The sequence below is a fragment of the Cherax quadricarinatus genome, chromosome 91 (genome assembly GCF_038502225.1).
Source record: "Cherax quadricarinatus isolate ZL_2023a chromosome 91, ASM3850222v1, whole genome shotgun sequence".
Taxonomy (NCBI): domain Eukaryota; kingdom Metazoa; phylum Arthropoda; class Malacostraca; order Decapoda; family Parastacidae; genus Cherax; species Cherax quadricarinatus.
This window is the reverse complement of record NC_091382.1, coordinates 3,296,407-3,317,256: the sequence shown is the minus strand read 5'-3', so window position 1 is coordinate 3,317,256 and position 20,850 is coordinate 3,296,407. Positions and strand designations below refer to the sequence as shown.

Genomic DNA, 20,850 nt, shown 5'->3' with positions numbered 1-20,850 from the left:
ACCCACAACTGGTCAAACACGTCAAGAAACTAAAATACAAAGGTTTGCAACAAGACTAGTTCCAGAGCTAAGGGATATGTCCTACGAGGAGAGGTTAAGGAAAATCGACCTGACGACACTTAAGGACAGGAGGAATAGGGGGGATTTCATAACGACGTATAAAATACTTATAGGAATTGACAAGATGGACAGAAACAGGATGTTCCAGAGAGGGGACACAGCAACAAGGTGGACAGAGACAGGATGTTCCAGAGAGGGGACACAGCAACAAGGTGGACAGAGACAGGATGTTCCAGAGAGGGGACACAGCAACAAGGTGGACAGAGACAGGATGTTCCAGAGAGGGGACACAGCAACAAGGTGGACAGAGACAGGATGTTCCAGAGAGGGGACACAGCAACAAGGTGGACAGACAGGATGTTCCAGAGAGGGGACACAGCAACAAGGTGGACAGAGACAGGATGTTCCAGAGGGGACACAGCAACAAGGTGGACAGAGACAGGATGTTCCAGAGAGGGGTCACAGCAACAAGGTGGACAGAGACAGGATGTTCCAGAGAGGGGACACAACAACAAGGTGGACAGAGACAGGATGTTCCAGAGAGGGGACACAGCAACAAGGTGGACAGAGACAGGATGTTCCAGAGAGGGGACACAGCAACAAGGTGGACAGACAGGATGTTCCAGAGAGGGGACACAGCAACAAGGTGGACAGAGACAGGATGTTCCAGAGAGGGGACACAGCAACAAGGTGGACAGAGACAGGATGTTCCAGAGAGGGAACACAGCAACAAGGTGGACAGAGACAGGATGTTCCAGAGAGGGGACACAGCAACAAGGTGGACAGAGACAGGATGTTCCAGAGAGGGAACACAGCAACAAGGGGTCGCAACTGGAAGTTGAAGACTCATATGAGTCACAGGGATGTTAGGAATATTTCTTCAGTCACAGTTGTCAGGAACTGGAACAATCTGGAGAGTGATGTAGTGGAGGCAGGATCCATACATAGCATTAAGAAGAGATACGATAAAGCTCATGGAGCATGGAGAGAGTGGACCTAGTAGCGACCAGCGAAGAAGCGGGGCCAAGACCTGTGACTCAACCCCTGCAACCACAAATAGGTGAGTACACACACAAACACTATACCTCACATACTGTATCAACACACCCTGCAGTGTGGACCAGTCAGGTCCTTTTAGCAGAGATCATAACACAGGAGGGGTGAGTTGTCGAGGTGGGCTCTGGAGGTAGGCTCTGGAGGTAGGCTCTGGAGGTAGGATCTGGAGGTAGGATCTGGAGGTAGGCTCTGGAGGTGGATTATAAATAACTGGTCGTCAGACTGGAGAGTGAGGTAGTGAATGTTTTCAGATACCTGGCAGTTGACCTGTCGATAGATGGGTCTACGATAAACGAAATGAACTAGACAATAGACGAGGGGGAGGTGGGTGGTGTGTTTAGGCATCTATGGATAGATGTCCCCTCAAGGAAGGTTCCTTGATGTTGGTGAGGGGCTCTTGATTTAGGGAATTGAATCTGTGCTCCAGTTCCCCGAATTAAGCCTGAATGCCTTCCACATCCCCCCCAGGCGCTGTATAATCCTACGGGTTTAGCGCTTCCCCCTTGATTATAATAATAATAATATGGATAGATGTTTCGTCTATGGAGGTAAGAAAGGGTCATGTACCAAAGAATAGTGGGACCAACACTGTGGGTGTGAAGCTTGGGTTGTACACGTTTAGCGAGGAGGAGGCTGCTGCTGGCAGTGATTTTAGATGTTGGGGGTATATATGAGGTCACTGATCTACAGTGACCTTTCAGTGCAGTACAGTGACCTCTCACTCCACAACACACACACACACACAATTAGGTGAGTACACACACACACATACATACATACATTCCTTATCACAGGAATAAGGAAACAGTCATGATCTTGCGAATATTTTTTCCCACACGAGCTCAAATCAACTGTTTGCAATTGTGTGTGTGTGTGTGTGTGTGTGTGTGTGTGTGTGTGTGTGTGTGTGTGTGTGTGCGCGCGCGTGTGTGTACTGGACAACAGACGTACACTTCCCAGCAATTGATTTTCAATAATTTTCAACCTCCCCTCAAGAAAGGCCTACCCTGCCATCTAGATTCCAATACAGATAGGCCTGTAGGCACGACTATTAAAAATATATACAAGGCACCCCATACCTACTATATATATATATATATATATATATATATATATATATATATATATATATATATATATATATATATATATATATATATATATATATATATATTAAAGCTATTACGTGGTTAATATTGGTTAATTTGATCTATTTAGCCGGTAATGAGTTACTGGCGAGTCTAATCTTGTCATTGAAGAGAGGGGAGATGAGGGGGCGGTGACCCCCATCTGTCTTCCTACCTATTTTCCTACCTCTCTACCTATCTTCCTACCTCTCTACCTATCTTCCTACCTCTGTGTCCCGAGTGAAGGCTCGTTCCTCCGTCAGGAAGTGCTCGAAAAAATATGCAATACACACATACACACACACCTGTTCACAGGCCTTTAATTGAACACAGCGTTCAGTCACCTTTCCTGTCTTCTGGACACATTCCAATTTCCACTCCCAGCTTTGTACCGGGTAGTATATACAACGTCTTCACCTTTGTACCAGCAATTATATCTTGACCTTTGTACCAGGTGGTATATTGTCGTCACCTTTGTACTGGCAAGTATATCTTCACCCTTGTACCAGCAAGTATGTCTCCACCTTTGTACCACCAGGTAGTATGTACATTGCTATTGAAGACTACGAAGATGCAGGGCCAGGAGCTGTAATTCTATTCCTGCAAGCACAAATAGGCGAGTACACACACGCAGACGTGCCCGAAGGAGCGTCGTTCTGCCTCCTACAATTTCTTCCACAATATACCAACCATCAGTTCTCCAAAAAAAAAAACTACAACACCCACTGCCCTGCATATTTAAAAGGGACCAGGAGCTACAGACCCCATAAAACAAATCGGGAAACGGAGAAAATGGAAAGAGATAAGCAAAATATTCCATCATGGAGCCTTGTTGGACTGGAGGCAGAGCCAGTAGCCCTCCAGAACCACAACTACTGATGTCAACATCAAAATCCCTCAAACACGCAATGCGACTTAATTTATATTTCTTAATATACAGTACTTTAAGAGGAACGTAAGTTTTTTAACATGTCCATTTTTCCACTGTAATCTACCTTGTCCATAATTATTATCGCATTTGCTTTTGTCTGTTTTCGTAAGGTGAAGTCTAGGACTTAATTCATGGTATAACTTTAATGTTTGAGTACAACTGTGTTACAGAGGTCTGAGCTTTGCTGGGACCTCTAACACGTGCTTCTTAATACAACCACCAACAACAAAATGATTTTCAAAAATGAACTTCTAGAGGAGTCAAATGCGATGTTTGTAGCTTTCACAGAGACCCACACAAGAGTCCACTTTGAGAGTGAAATATGGATAAGAGGGTACGACTTTAGATGTGACAGAAAGAACAGGCAACAAGGGGAAGGTTGGCCTGTATGTCAGAGTCGCTCATTTGCGAAGGGTTACTGTCACAAATGATGTAGTTGAAGTTCAAACGGTAAAGATTGAACCCCTTCCAGATAGACTGCAGGTAAGTCTATCAGTCATGCAGTAAGAGTCTTCAAGTATCTTACTGGCTGACCGCTTGTCGTAGCCGTAAAACCCATCATTTACGCTTGTCTTCAAGCGGTATCATGGCTTGGAGACAAGCTGTCCCCAAGCCTCTCCTCAAAGACCTGGGACTCTGGTCTCCTTGGGATCACCCTAGTCTCTAGGGATCATTCCGGTCTCTCTCTCTCTCTCTCTCTCTCTCTCTCTCTCTCTCTCTCTCTCTCTCTCTCTCTCTCTCTCTCTCTCACTCACTCACTCACTCACTCACTCACTCACTCACTCACTCACTCACTCACTCACTCACTCACTCACTCACACACACACACCTCATTGTATATACACACAGAGATGTACACACATCTCTTAGGGCGAAGACATAGGGTGACACATAGCAGGGTGACAGATAACAGGGCGACACATAGCAGGGTGACAGATAACAGGGCGACACATAGCAAGGTGACAGTTAACAGGGCGACACATAGCAGGGCGAAACACAACAGGGCGACACATAGCACTTACCTTGAAGGTGCGAGTCTGGCACCTGGGGTGGAGCGGGCGAAGTGTAGGTGGCACCTGTGTCTCGTGCACACGCCAGGGCCACCAGCAGGGTGCACATGAGTGTGCACACCAGGATCCTGCACACATGTGTAGTCATACTGGCACTGTCAGGGATACTGATATTATTATTATAATTACTGTTACTATAGTTACTGTTACTATAATTACTGTTACTATAGTTACTGTTACTATAATTACTGTTACTATAGTTACTGTTACTATAATTACTGTTACTATAGTTACTGTTACTATAGTTACTGTTACTATAGTTACTGTTACTATAGTTACTGTTACTATAGTTACTGTTACTATAGTTACTGTTACTATAGTTACTGTTACTATAATTACTGTTACTATAGTTACTGTTACTATAATTACTGTTACTATAGTTACTGTTACTATAGTTACTGTTACTATAGTTACTGTTACTATAATTACTGTTACTATAGTTACTGTTACTATAATTACTGTTACTATAATTACTGTTACTATAGTTACTATAGTTACTGTTACTATAGTTACTGTTACTATAGTTACTGTTACTATAGTTACTGTTACTATAGTTACTGTTACTATAGTTACTGTTACTATAGTTACTGTTACTATAGTTACTGTTACTATAATTACTGTTACTATAGTTACTGTTACTATAGTTACTGTTACTATAATTACTGTTACTATAATTACTGTTACTATAGTTAGTTACTATAATTACTGTTACTATAATTACTGTTACTATAGTTAGTTACTATAATTACTGTTACTATAGTTACTGTTACTATAATTACTGTTACTATAATTACTGTTACTATAGTTACTGTTACTATAGTTACTGTTACTATAATTACTGTTACTATAATTACTGTTACTATAGTTACTATAGTTACTGTTACTATAGTTACTGTTACTATAATTACTGTTACTATAATTACTGTTACTATAGTTACTATAGTTACTGTTACTATAGTTACTGTTACTATAATTACTGTTACTATAATTACTGTTACTATAGTTACTATAGTTACTGTTACTATAATTACTGTTACTATAGTTACTATAGTTACTGTTACTATAGTTACTGTTACTATAATTACTGTTTAATTACTGTTACTATAATTACTGTTATTATAATTACTGTTACTTTAATTACTGTTACTTTAATTACTGTTACTATAATTACTGTTACTATAGTTACTGTTACTATAGTTACTGTTACTATAGTTACTGTTACTATAGTTACTGTTACTATAATTACTGTTTAATTACTGTTACTATAATTACTGTTATTATAATTACTGTTACTTTAATTACTGTTACTATAATTACTGTTACTATAGTTACTGTTACTATAATTACTGTTATTATTACTGTTACTTTAATTACTGTTACTGTAGTTACTGTTACTTTAATTACTGTTACTATAGTTAATTACTTTAATTACTGTTACTATAGTTAGTGTTACTTTAATTACTGTTACTTTAATTAGTTACTATAGTTACTGTTACTTTAATTACTGTTACTTTAATTACTGTTACTATAGTTACTGTTACTATAATTACTGTTATTATAATTACTGTTACTTTAATTACTGTTACTATAGTTACTTTTACTTTAATTACTGTTACTATAGTTACTGTTACTATAATTACTGTTACTTTAATTACTGTTACTATAGTTAGTTACTTTAATTACTGTTACTTTAATTACTGTTACTATAGTTACTGTTACTATAGTTACTGTTACTATAGTTACTGTTACTTTAATTACTGTTACTATAGTTACTGTTACTTTAATTACTGTTACTATAGTTACTGTTACTATAGTTACTGTTACTTTAATTACTGTTACTTTAATTACTGTTACTTTAATTACTGTTACTATAGTTACTGTTACTATAGTTACTGTTACTATAATTACTGTTATAATTACTGTTACTTTAATTACTGTTACTATAGTTACTTTTACTTTAATTACTGTTACTATAGTTACTGTTACTATAATTACTGTTACTTTAATTACTGTTACTATAGTTAGTTACTTTAATTACTGTTACTTTAATTACTGTTACTTTAATTACTGTTACTATAGTTACTGTTACTTACTGTTACTATAGTTACTGTTACTTTAATTACTGTTACTATAGTTACTGTTACTTTAATTACTGTTACTATAGTTACTGTTACTATAGTTACTGTTACTTTAATTACTGTTACTTTAATTACTGTTACTTTAATTACTGTTACTTTAATTACTGTTACTATAGTTACTGTTACTATAGTTACTTTAATTACTGTTACTATAGTTACTGTTACTTTAATTACTGTTTAATTACTGTTACTTTACTGTTACTATAGTTACTGTTACTATAGTTATTGTTACTTTAATTACTGTTACTTTAATTACTGTTACTTTAATTACTGTTACTATAGTTACTTTAATTACTGTTACTTTAATTACTGTTACTGTTACTTTAATTACTGTTTAATTACTGTTACTTTACTGTTACTATAGTTACTGTTACTATAGTTATTGTTACTTTAATTACTGTTACTTTAATTACTGTTACTATAAATACTGTTACTATAATTAGTTACTATAATTACCGTTACTATATTATTTCTACTGTTATTAAGACGTCTTACAGGTGGACAAAAATGCAATATACTGCGATGCTTTGTTAACAACGTTTCGCCCACACGGTAGGCTTTATCAAGTTACTTGACTTTATAAAGTGAAAATGACTCTTAAAATTAACCTGGGTGAATATGACCCTTAAAATTAACAATCTGGGTGAAAATTATTCTTAAAATTAACAATCTGGGTGGAAATGATTCTTTAAATTAACAATCTGGGTGGAAATGATTCTTTAAATTAACAATCTGGGTGGAAATGATTCTTTAAATTAACAATCTGGGTGGAAATGATTCTTTAAATTAACAATCTGGGTGGAAATGATTCTTTAAATTAACAATCTGGGTGAAAATTCCCCTTGAAATTAATAATCTGAGTGAAAATGCCTGGTGAAAGTGAGTGGGCCAAGTGTCTGGTCTAAAGTGTCGTTGTGGTCGTCGTCAACATGGTCGTGGCTCCGAGGACGACAATTGTATTTTTGGTGTCTGGTTCTCGTTCGTGTTTTCCAGTAAGTTGATTTGCATAAATGAATTCTTGAGGGAGACGCCACAGTGATCTGTGGTGTATCTCACTGCTGTGTGGAGGGACCTTCAAGGCAGTGAAAGACTGGTATTAGGTATTACGAGGGACCTTCAAGGCAGTGAAAGACTGGTATTAGGTATTACGAGGGACCTTCAAGGCAGTGAAAGACTGGTATTAGGTATTACGAGGGACCTTCAAGGCAGTGAAAGACTGGTATTAGGTATTACGAGGAACCTTCAAGGCAATGAAAGACTGGTATTAGGTATTAATACCTAATACAGGTCTCTCACTGCCTTCAAGGTCCACCTTAAGACTCAACCATGATTTTCAATTTTACACTAACAGCTCCTTTCAGGGCAGACCAAATTGCTGACCTTGAGAATATAGAGAACTTTCACTGGATGTATAAATACGAAAAGCACCGAAATTACTGGAAACGGTTGAATTCAATTGATTTTTATTCCCTGGAACGCAAGCGAGAGAGATACATGATAGTATACACTTGGAAAATCCTAGAGGAACTAGTTCTAAATCTGCATACGGACATGACTCCCTACGAAACCAAAAGACTTGGCAGGAGATGCAACATCCCCCCCAGTGAAAAACGGACGCCACGAGTACGCTAGGAGATAACACTAGTGTCAGGGGCCCAAGACTGTTCAGCAGCCTCCCAGCATACATAAGGGGGATTACCAATTCACCCCTGGCTGTCTTCAGCACCCCTGGCTGTCTTCAACACCCCTGGCTGTCTTCAACACCCCTGGCTGTCTTCAACACCCCTGGCTGTCTTCAACACCCCTGGCTGTCTTCAACACCCCTGGCTGTCTTCAACACCCCTGGCTGTCTTCAACACCCCTGGCTGTCTTCAACACCCTTGGCTGTCTTCAACACCCCTGGCTGTCTTCAACACCCCTGGCTGTCTTCAACACCCCTGGCTGTCTTCAACACCCCTGGCTGTCTTCAACACCCCTGGCTGTCTTCAACACCCCTGGCTGTCTTCAACACCCCTGGCTGTCTTCAACACCCCTGGCTGTCTTCAACACCCCTGGCTGTCTTCAACACCCCTGGCTGTCTTCAACACCCCTGGCTGTCTTCAACACCCCTGGCTGTCTTCAACACCCCTGGCTGTCTTAACACCCCTGGCTGTCTTCAACACCCCTGGCTGTCTTCAACACCCCTGGCTGTCTTCAACACCCCTGGCTGTCTTCAACACCCCTGGCTGTCTTCAACACTCCTGGCTGTCTTCAACACCCCTGGCTGTCTTCAACACCCCTGGCTGTCTTCAACACTCCTGGCTGTCTTCAACACCCCTGGCTGTCTTCAACACCCCTGGCTGTCTTCAACACCCCTGGCTGTCTTCAACACCCCTGGCTGTCTTCAACACCCCTGGCTGTCTTCAACACCCCTGGCTGTCTTCAACACCCCTGGCTGTCTTCAACACTCCTGGCTGTCTTCAAGAGGGAGCTGGACAGGCACCTAAATTCAGTACTTGACCAGCTGGGCTGTGGCTCGTACGTTGAGCTACGTGCAACCAGCAGTAACAGCCTGATTTATAAGGCCCTGATCCACCACCAGGCCTGGTCGTGGACCTGGCCGAGGGGCGTTGACCCACCACCCTTCAGATATACTCCAAATCTACCTTCAATTACCACTAAAATTGAGTGAACCATTGATATTTCTCCTTGCAATTGACGTTCAGGAGAGAGAGATATATAATTTCGAGGAATTTTTAGGGTTATTAATGATAATTCTGCGCCTCCTGGTCTCTCAGAAATGTATAATTAAGGCGGTGATTATCGCCGGGAAATTTCCATTAGACGCAAAAATATCTCGAGTCATTAAGAGGAATTTTGTATTCAACATGTCCTCACATGTTGAGAAATTTTGTGTTTTGCGAGTTTTTTAAACACGTACACGCGCTCAGCTCACATCTTGAGGTCAGTGGTTCGATCCCCTCTGCGGAAATTATTTTTCGGGGTTAGGAGCTGTGAACCGACCCCTGCAACCACAGTTAGGTGAGTACACACACACACACACACACACACACACACACACACACACACACACACACACACACAGGGTGACATGGCTGAGTTCTTATGATCTTTAAGACGCTTCCTGAGAATAGTTTCGCCCACTAGGGCGAAACTATTCAAGGTGTTGAAACAGCTCCTGGTGGTTGAAACTACCCAATGTCTTGGAGCAGCCATCAAGGCAGTGAAAGACTCAAATTAGGTATCAAAAAAATGACAAGTCTTATCTGACCAACTTGGTACAGTTCCATGACAAAGTGAGAGAGAGAGAGAGAGAGAGGGAGAGAGAGAGAGAGAGGGAGAGGGAGAGGGAGAGGGAGAGGGAGAGGGAGAGAAAGGGGTGAGTAGACTGCCTTTTCGTCATTTACAGGAAAACGCTCGATATTGTAACTCGTTTGAGCCAGGGGCAAAATTTTGAGTTGAAGACAGGAATACCAGGGAAGTTACCCCGGGGAGAGATGACCGGTACCTCAGGGGGATGACCGGTACCTCAGGGGGATGACCGGTACCTCAGGGGGATGCCCGGTACCTCAGGGGGATGCCCGGTACCTCAGGGGGATGACCGGTACCTCAGGGGGATGACCGGTACCTCAGGGGGATGACCGGTACCTCAGGGGGATGACCGGTACCTCAGGGGGATGACCGGTACCTCAGGGGGATGACCGGTACCTCAGGGGGATGACCGGTACCTCAGGGGGATGACCGGTACCTCAGGGGGATGACCGGTACCTCAGGGGGATGACCGGTACCTCAGGGGGATGCCCGGTACCTCAGGGGGATGCCCGGTACCTCAGGGGGATGACCGGTACCTCAGGGGGATGACTGGTACCTCAGGGGGATGACCGGTACCTCAGGGGGATGACCGGTACCTCAGGGGGATGACCGGTACCTCAGGGGGATGACCGGTACCTCAGGGGGATGACCGGTACCTCAGGGGGATGACCGGTACCTCAGGGGGATGACCGGTACCTCAGGGGGATGACCGTTACCTCAGGGGGATGACCGGTACCTCAGGGGGATGACCGGTACCTCAGGGGGATGACCGGTACCTCAGGGGGATGACCGGTACCTCAGGGGATAACCAGTACCTCAGGGGGATAACCAGTACCTCAGGGAGATAACCAGTTCCTCAGGGAGATAACCAGTACCTCAGGGGGATAACCAGTACATCAGGGAGATAACCAGTACCTCAGAGGGTGACCGATACCTCAGGGGGGATGACCGGTACCTCAGGAGGATGATCAGTACCTCAGGGGGGATGACTGGTACCTCAGGAGGATGATCAGTACCTCAGGGGGATGACAAACTGCCTCAGGGGGATGGCAGACTACCATGGGGAGACGGCAGACTACCATGGGGAGACGGCAGACTACCATGGGGAGACGGCAGACTACCATGGGGAGACGGCAGACTACCATGGGGAGACGGCAGACTACCTCGGGGGATGACAGACTACCTCGGGGGGATGACAGACTACCTCAGGGGAAGAAATCAAAGACTGACAGTCAGGAAAGTGACTTAAAACAACAACAAGAGTCCAAGACCATTCATTTGATGTTGCAGTTGATACTAGCAACATACTCTGCAACATGCCTCAACCAGCATCATTTGCATCATAAGATGCTTTTAAATCCACATTTGCAACATCACTGTTGGATTTCGTGGGATTACTTTACGTTTCCTGGTAAGAGATCATGGTATATAGCAGGGAAATCCTGCCATGGTGGACCCCATTATGGGATTGTGTGGAGAGGGTGGTGGTGGAGAGAGGGTGGCAGAGAGTAGTGTGTGGTGGTGAGAGGGTGGTGGTGAGTGTGGTGGGGAAAGGGTGGTGGTGGTGGTGAGAGGAATATTGGAGAGAGGGTGGTGGTGAGAGCGTGGTGGTGAGAGGGTGGCAGAGAGTAGTGTGTGGTGGTGAGAGGGTGGCAGAGAGTAGTGTGTGGTGGTGAGAGGGTGGCAGAGAGTAGTGTGTGGTGGAGAGATGGTGGTAGTGGAGAGAGAGGGTGGTGGTGAGTGTGGGGGGGAAAGGGTGGTGGTGGTGGTGAAAGGAATTTTGGAGAGGGTGGTGGTGGAGAGCAGTGTGGTGGTGAGAGGGTGGTGGTGGAGAGATGGTGGTAGTGAGGTGGTGGTGGAAAGAGGGTGGCGGTGAGTGTGTGGTGGTGAAAGGGTGGTATTGGTGAGAGGGTGGTGGAGAGAAGGTGGTGGTGAGAGGGTGGTGGTGGTGGAGAGAGGGTGGTGGTGAAAGGGTGGTGGTGAGAGTTCCAGTTTGAACTTTCTTTAAACCCCTAAAAAAATATTCCTGATTGACCTTATTCAACCATCCACTCTTCCATTCCTTCCAAAATTCTCCGTCTTCCTCCAATTCTTATCGTACGAGCAAAAAATCCCAGTAAAAATCTATACATATATCTGGTATGGGGCCCAAGAATCTGTGGATTTTTTTTTTAAATCTCAAATTTTTAATGGGGATTTTGTCTGTTTTTTAAATGAAATCCTTCATATACATAGATGGGTTTTATGAGGTGGGGCTTGAGCCCCTAGTAGGCTTATGTGAGGGTGGTTTAAATTAATATTTATAAGATTTTAAGATTTCGTTCGGATTTTTAACCCCGGAGGGTTAGCCACCCAGGATAACCCAAGAAAGTCAGTGCGTCATCGAGGACTGTCTAACTTATTTCCATTGGGGTCCTTAATCTTGTCCCCCAGGATGCGACCCACACCAGTCGACTAACACCCAGGTACCTATTTGCTGCTAGGTGAACAGGACAACAGGTGTAAGGAAACGTGTCGAAATGTTTCCACCCGCCGGGAATCGAACCCGGACCCTCCGTGTGTGAAGCGGGAGCTTTAGCCACCAGGCCACTGGGCCACTGGTTGTATGTGAAATTGGTTAGCAGGACTCGAGTCCTGGAGGTGGGAAGTACAGTGCCTGCACTCTGTACTCTCAGCTCTTATAAAGCTACTATATATACTGTCAGCTTCTTACAAAGCAAATAGTTCTTAGTCCTGTATACACTTCCCCAATTCTATTTCAGAAAAAACTGCAATATATACAATAGTTGTATAAGATAACTTACTGCAGATCTCTCTCTCTCTCTCTCTCTCTCTCTCTCTCTCTCTCTCTCTCTCTCTCTCTCTCTCTCTCTCTCTCATATACTTATATATATATAATACCTCTGCAGACAATCGCACTCGGGCGATTTTAACGATGCAAGACAAGCCACGGTTTCCCTTAGACTAAAGGAAACCGTGGACGGTGACACATCGGCACTAAGCTACCCTGTGAACTCGACTTGCTTTAGTTGCTCTCTTGCAACATTGCACAGCTCCTGATGATGCACTGAGAAGTGTGAAATTACTTGAGCTACAGATTTCCACCCCCCCCCTGTGGCTTGTCTTGCATATATCTCTATCTATCTGTCTATCTCGTATTTTCACCAAGTGAAACATTGTATACATATGCTGAAAAGTGTATATATCTCACTTTGTATACATTTCGAGCTTGTTTTAATTCCAATATGTTCATATTTAAGGAGTCAAGCCTTCAATTTACGCAAATTAATTTCACTGGTTATGAACTGTCGTGTTAATTTAGGTTATCTCAGACTCGAGCCCTGTCCGAGGTATTCTGTTACCCCCTCCCCCCCAGGATGCGACCCACACCAGTCCACTAACACCCAGGTACTTACTGCTAGGTGAACATCGACAGCAAGTGTCTTAAGGAAACATGTCTCGGTGTTTCCACCCGTACCGGAAATCGAACCACGGACCTGTGTATGGGTAGAGTGCGCTATTAACCCAGCTACGGGATATTTACGCACAGTTCCGAATTGTACGTAAATATCTTTCCACACATGCAATATAATCGTCTCCATGTTGAAGTGGAACATAATTCTTCCTCCGAAAGCCATGAATTGTCGTAAGAGGCAACTAAAATGCCGGGAGCAAGAGGGTAGTAACCCCTATATAAATTCAAAGTCACCCTGCCTCTGTGGGAGACAGCCGATATGTATATGTATATATATATATATATATGTCGTGCCGAATAGGCAGAACTTGCGATCTTGGCTTAAATAGCAACGCTCATCTTGCCATACAGGACAAGTGAAAATTTGTGTATGCAATAATTTCGCCAAAATCATTCTGAACCTAACGAAAAAAATATATTTCACTGTGTTTGTTTAGTATTAAATTATTGTAAACAAATCTAAAATATATTTTGTTGGGTTAGGCTAAAATAAATTGCTCTTGTTATAATAAGGTTAGGTAAGTTTTCTAAGTTTCTTTTGGTGCAAAATTAAAAAAAAATACATTAACACTAATGAAAAAATATATCTTTAAACGTATAAGAGAAAATTTTACAAAGGACTTAATTTTAAATGAGTTCTTGCTAATTGACCAGTTTTACATATTCGGCACGACATATATATATATATATATATATATATATATATATATATATATATATATATATATATATATATATATATATAATACAAACAATAGTAGCTACGACAACCCAACTCCAGGTGATTTTTTAGTGGCAGGAAACGAAAAAAGAAAATGGAAGGAAATAACAAAAATAGTCCACCACCTTGGAGCCTTGTTGGACTGGAGGCGCAGCCAGTGGCCACCCATGGCCCTCCAGAATTACAACTACTGATGCCAATAACAAAATCCCCCCAACAAACACAGAATACAACCTCGTTCATATTTGCTAATATACAGGGCCTTAAGCCATCCACCAACAACAAAATACCTTTTATCAGTGGACTTCTAGTGGAGTCTAATGCAATGTTTGCAGCCTTCACAGAGACTCACACAAAAGATCACTTTGACAGTGAAATATGGATAAGTGGTTACAACCTTTTTAGATGCGACAGAAAAAACAGGCAACAAGGGGGGGTTGGCCTGTATGTCAAAGAGTCCCTTATCTGCACGGAGTTGCTGAACACCACAAATGAGGTAGTTGAAGTTCTATCAATAAAGATCGAGAACCAAAACCTAGTCATTGTGGTTGTATACAAGCCACCAGATGTAACCTCACAACAGTTCAAGGAACAGCTACTGAAAATTGATTACTGTTTGGAAAACCTTCCAGCTCCATCCCCAAACATCTTACTGCTTGGTGATTTCAACCTAAGGCATACAAAATGGAAGAATGTAGCAAATAATGTTATAGCTGAAACAATCCCCGGAGGTAGCGCAGATGAAAGGTCACACACACATGAGCTACTAAGTCTCTGCGAAAAGCACACCTTAAGCCAGCAGATAGTGGAGCCAACAAGACTAGAAAACACACTTGACCTTATCTTCACAAATAATGAGGACCTGATAAGAGACATAAGAATATCAAAAACAACTAATTCCGATCACAACCTAATCGAAGTCCAGACGTACATGCATAGGGGTACTGATCAGCAGAATGCATGTACCTGTGAAGGTGTCTTCACAAAATACAACTTCAACAACAAGAACATCAACTGGGACCAGGTAAACCATGTCCTAAACGAAACATGTTGGGAAGATATCTTAAATGACATGGATCCAAACCAGTGCCTTGAAAGGATCAACTTCCTGGTAGCCGAAGCATGTTCTAGGCATATTCCCCTAAGAAAGAAGAAGAGCAGGAGTAAACTGGAGAGAAAAAGACGCTCCCTCTACAGAAGACGACGAAGAGTCACTGAGCTCCTCAGGAGTGCTAGAACATCTGATACACGAAAGGAGGTGCTGAACAGGGAAGTGGAAACTATCGAACTTAAGTTAAATGACTCTTACAGGAACCAGGAGAGGCAGGAGGAGCTTAAAGCTATTAGTGCAATTGAAAGAAATTCAAAATATTTCTTTTCATATGCCAAAAACAAGGCAAATACCACATCTAGTATCGGGCCCTTACTCAGACAGGATGGGACTTACACAGATGACAACAAGGAAATGAGTGAAATATTGAAATCCCAGTACGACTGTTTAGTGAACCACTAATCGGTCTGAGGATCGACGACCCAAATGATTTCTTCATGAATGAGCCTCAAAACTCCATAAATGTATGCCAGATTTCCGACATTACCCTAACTCCGATAGATTTCGAAAAACCCATTGACAACATGCCTATGCACTCAGCCCCGGGCCCAGACTCGTAGAACTCTGTTTTCATTAAGAACTGCAAGAAACCCCTCTCGCGTGCCCTAAGTACACTATGGAGGAGGAGCTTGGACATGGGTGAAATTCCACAGTCACTTAAAACAACGGATATAGCCCCACTCCATAAAGGTGGCAGCAAAGCATTAGCTAAGAACTATAGACCAATAGCTCTGACGTCCCACATCATAAAAATCTTTGAAAGAGTGCTAAGAAGCAGGATTGCAAATCACCTGGATTCCCAAAATCTGCACAATCCAGGGCAACATGGGTTCAGGGCAGGTCGCTCCTGCCTCTCACAACTACTGGATCACTATGACATGGCCTTGGATGCACTGGAAGAAAATCAGAATGCAGATGTAATATACACAGACTTTACAAAAGCATTTGACAAATGCGATCATGGCGTAATAGCCCATAAAATACGTGCTAAAGAAATAACTGGGAAAGTGGGGAGATGGATCTTCAACTTCCTATCAAATCGAACACAAAGAGTAGTGGTCAACAGAGTTAAATCGGAGGCTGCCATAGTGAAGAGCTCTGTTCCACAAGGCACAGTACTCGCCCCCATCTTATTCCTTATCCTCATATCAGACATAAACAGAGATATACATCACAGCACCGTATCATCCTTTGCGGATGATACTAGGATCTGCATGAGGCTGTCATCTGCTGAGGACGCGATGAATCTCCAAGAAGATATAAACAAAGTTTTCCAATGGGCAACGGTAAACAATATGATGTTCAATGAGGACAAATTCCAACTACTCCGTTATGGAAAACTGGAGGAGATAATAACTAGAACAGAGTATACTACTGACTCCGGCCATACAATAGAGCGGAAAACTAATGTAAGGGACCTGGGAGTAGTAATGTCTGAGGATCTCACTTTCAAGGATCACAACAGTGCCACGATCGCACGTGCAAAGAAAATGATAGGATGGATAATGAGAACTTTCAAAACGAGAGATGCCAAGCCCATGATGATCCTTTTCAAATCACTTGTTCTCTCTAGGCTGGAATACTGCTGTACATTAACATCTCCATTCAAAGCAGGTGAAATTGCAGATCTAGAGAGTGTACAGAGATCCTTTACTGCACGTATAAGTTCTGTCAAGCACCTTAACTACTGGGAACGCTTGGAAGCACTTGACTTGTACTCGTTGGAACGCAGGAGGGAGAGATATATCATAATCTACACTTGGAAAATCTTGGAAGGAATGGTCCCAAATCTGCACACAGAAATCACTCCCTACGAAAGTAAAAGACTGGGCAGGCGATGCAAAATGCCCCCAATAAAAAGTAGGGGCGCCATTGGTACACTAAGGGAAAACACCATAAGTGTCCGGGGCCCAAGACTGTTCAACAGCCTCCCATCAAGCATTAGGGGAATTGCCAATAAACCCCTGGCTGCCTTCAAGAGAAAGCTGGACAGATACCTAAAGTCAGTGCCGGATCAGCCGGGCTGTGGCTCGTACGTCGGACTGCGTGCGGCCAGCAGTAACAGCCTAGTTGATCAGGCCCTGATCCATCGGGAGGCCTGGTCATGGACCGGGCCGCGGGGGCGTTGATCCCCGGAATAACCTCCAGGTATACACAGAGGTACCTCGGTACTCGAACTTAATTCATTCCAGAAGTCTGAGTACCGAACCGTTCGAGTACCGAACCGTTCGAGTACTGAACCGTTCGAGTACTGAACCGTTCGAGTACTGAACCGTTCGAGTACTGAACCGTTCGAGTACTGAACCATTCGAGTACTGAACCGTTCGATTACTGAACCGTTCGATTACTGAACCGTTCGAGTACTGAACCGTTCGAGTACTGAACCGTTCGAGTACTGAACCGTTCGAGTACTGAACCGTTCGAGTACTGAACCGTTCGATTACTGAACCGTTCGATTACTGAACCGTTCGAGTACTGAACCGTTCGAGTACTGAACCGTTTGATTACTGAACCGTTCGATTACTGAACTGTTCGATTACTGAACCGTTCGATTACTGAACCGTTCGATTACTGAACCGTTCGATTACTGAACCGTTCGATTACTGAACCGTTCGAGTACTGAACCGTTCGATTACTGAACCGTTCGAGTACTGAACCGTTCGATTACTGAACCGTTCGAGTACTGAACCGTTCGAGTATTGAACAAATTCTTCCTAACAAATTTTCTTTTTGTTAGGCTGTTATCACTAATCTTCATAGGCCCCATGGTGACTTATTTATACAAATAATATTAAAAAAACACAAAAAATGAATTATCTGGAGAGTTTATCTGGAGAGAGTTCCGGGGGTCAACGCCCCCGCGGCCCGGTCTGTGACCAGGCCTCCTTAGGTCAGTGTCCCAGGATGCGACCCACACCAGCCCACTAACACCCAGGATGCCACCCACACCAGTCCACTAACACCCAGGATGCCACCCACATCAGTCCACTAACACCCAGGATGCCACCCACACCAGTCCACTAACACCCAGGATGCGACCCACACCAGTCCACTAACACCCAGGATGCGACCCACACCAGCCCACTAACACCCAGGTACCCATTTTACTGATGGGGAACATAGACAACAGGTGGAAAGAAACACGTCCAATGTTTCTACTCTGGCTGGGAATCGAACCCAGTCCCTCGCCGTGTGAAGCGAGAGCGTTAACCACCAGGCCACCAGAGCCCCATAACCCAAGAAAGTCAGTGCGTCATCGAGGACTGTAACTTATTTCCATTGTGGTCCTCAATCTTGTCCCCCAGGATGCGACCCACACCAGTCGACTAACACCCAGGTACCTATTTGCTGCTAGGTGAACAAGACAAGAGGTGTAAGGAAACGTGTCGAAATGTTTCCACCCGCCGGGAACCGAACCCGGGCCCTCCGTGTGTGAAGCGGGAGCTTTAGCCACCAGACCACCAGAAAATCTTTGATACTGTGAAGCATAGAAAGTCACTTCGAATATAGAACTAGGTGTAAAAGGGAGACTTAGGCACGTTTAGAACATCTGGGTATCTGTATTTGTAGATGTTTCGCCCTCCAGTGGCTTTATCAATACAAGGACATGATGTGAAGACTGTAGAATTATACAGAAGACGAGGTAGTCAGTCCCTCCGTCAGTTAATCCACTGTCTGTATAGTTATGTTGCCCTGTATGCGACCGAGGAAGCCTGCTATTCAGGCGATACGTTTCGCCATTAAACATACTATGTGTTGCACATGTGTGTTATTCATCAATAAAGACACCCAGGTGTTGCACACGTGTTAGTCGTCAATTATTCCCGGTACACAAATGTCTTCAAATCAAAGAGAATAGAAATTGAAGAAGGTTGCAAGTTGAAAGAAGGTTGGCAGAATTCAACCCTGGTTGAGCCCTGGCTATGGATCTGGAGAGATGTGAAAATGAGGTGGAAAAACAAGGCACAATCTGGGATTAACAGCTCTCACAGAGACCCTTGAAGAGAAGGATCTGGGAAGAGACATTACCACAGACCTGTTTTCTGAGGGGGGAGAGAGAGAAAGAGAGACAGCATCAACAGGTTAAGCTTCCAGACGTAAGAGGCTTTCAGGAACCCAGATGATTTGATTCAGCCTTATATATCTCATACATATGACCCGTACTCGAGTCTGCAGTGCCGCTGTGGAGCTCACACGTAGCGAAACGCATAGTGAAGCTTGCAGACTGGCACCTGAGCTTAGGGGAATGAGCAACGAGGGAAGAACATGAGGGGATATGACCACAACATAGAAAATACTGCGGGATAGAGACCACAGACAAGGATAAGATAGTGACCAGAGACACAAGAGGTCATGAATGGAAATCCAGCACACAGAAATAAGCCACGGGGATTTTAGGAAGCATTTTTTCAGCTTCCTAGTGAAGGTGTACTACATACAGGAGGCTCAGAATAGATGACAATACCCAGTCATGACAAATAGGATCAGGAGCTAGATACTCTTCAGTAACTCATAACCGGAAGTTGAAGACTCAGATGAGTCACAGGGATGTTAGGAAGTATTTCTTCAGTCATAGAGTTGTCAGGAAGTGGAATAATCTGGAGAGTGATGTAGTGGAAGCAGGATCCATACATAGCTTTAAGAAGAGGTATGATAAAGTTCATGGAGCAGGGTGAGAGTGGACCTAGTAGCGACCAGTGAAGAGGCGAAGCCAGGAGCTGTGACTCAACCCCTGCCTCCACAAATAGTAAGCACCCTCTCTCACCCTCAGGAGTGAGAGCTTGCACTCACCTGTTGAGTCTGGTTCACCTCGAGCTGAGATCGACGGGTTGGTCCACACGGGTTTTATATACGACTCCGGACATGGATAAGCACCGCCTCTTAACGAACCCGGACCAGTCCTTCTGTCCGACCACGCCCACCCCACGCCCCCTTAAGGTATATGCTCCGCCCACCCGTGTCTGTACAAGACACGCCCACTCGCCTACACACACACACACACACACACACACACACACACACACACACACAGCTATGACATGACCCCTGCAACCACAGGCAAGTACAATTAGGTGAGTACATACAGCGACCAGTGAAGAGGCGGGGCCAGGAGCTATGACTCGACCCTCTTCAACCACAATTAGGTGAGTACACACACATACATAGCTTTAAGAAGTGCGGTAAAGCTCATGGAGCAGGGAGAGAATGGACCTAGTAGTGACCAGCGAACAGGCGGGGCCAGGAGCTGTGAATCGACCCTTGTAACCACAAATAGGTAAGTACACGCAAGAAATTAACCTGTAATTTCCCTAAGACTAGATTTATCACAGAATACAATGCTTAATGAAGCAATATCTCCCAGAAACCGTAACTGGGTTGGTAACGCACTCATCTCACACATTGATGCCCGCGGTTCGCTCTCCGATACGGGTGGAAACAGGACGTGTTTCCTTAAGACACCTGCTGTTCCTGTTCACCTAGCAATACGTAGTTACCTTATACCTGCTGTCACTGTCCACCTAGCAGTAAGTGGGTACCTGGGTGTTACCTTATACCTGCTGCCACTGTCCACCTAGCAGTAAGTAGGTACCTGGGTGTTACCTTATACCTGCTGTCACTGTCCACCTAGCAGTAAGTGGGTACCTGGGTGTTACCTTATACCTGCTGTCACTGTCCACCTAGCAGTAAGTGGGTACCTGGGTGTTACCTTATACCTGCTGTCACTGTCCACCTAGCAGTAAGTGGGTACCTGGGTGTTACCTTGTACCTGCTGTCACTGTCCACCTAGCAGTAAGTGGGTACCTGGGTGTTACCTTATACCTGCTGTCACTGTCCACCTAGCAGTAAGT

At 43.7% G+C, this 20,850-nt stretch overlaps 1 protein-coding gene across 3 annotated transcripts in view; it reads right to left on the bottom strand.

Annotated features, from left to right (window-relative positions):
• The window catches only part of LOC128704902 (uncharacterized), a 75,809-nt gene extending 55,981 nt beyond the window's left edge, over positions 1-19,828 (bottom strand). For 2 of the 3 annotated variants that reach the window (XM_053800120.2, XM_053800122.2), the window contains exons 1-2: positions 19,793-19,820; positions 4,197-4,351 (exon numbers count right to left, since the gene is read on the bottom strand). In XM_053800120.2, the coding sequence (XP_053656095.1) occupies positions 4,197-4,332 (136 nt within the window). In that variant the 5' untranslated portion in view covers positions 4,333-4,351; positions 19,793-19,820. Of the gene's footprint in view, positions 1-4,196; positions 4,352-19,792 lie in introns of all 3 variants that reach the window. The other variant, XM_053800121.2, reaches the window with a different exon arrangement.
• Between the last annotated feature and the right edge of the window lie 1,022 nt (positions 19,829-20,850).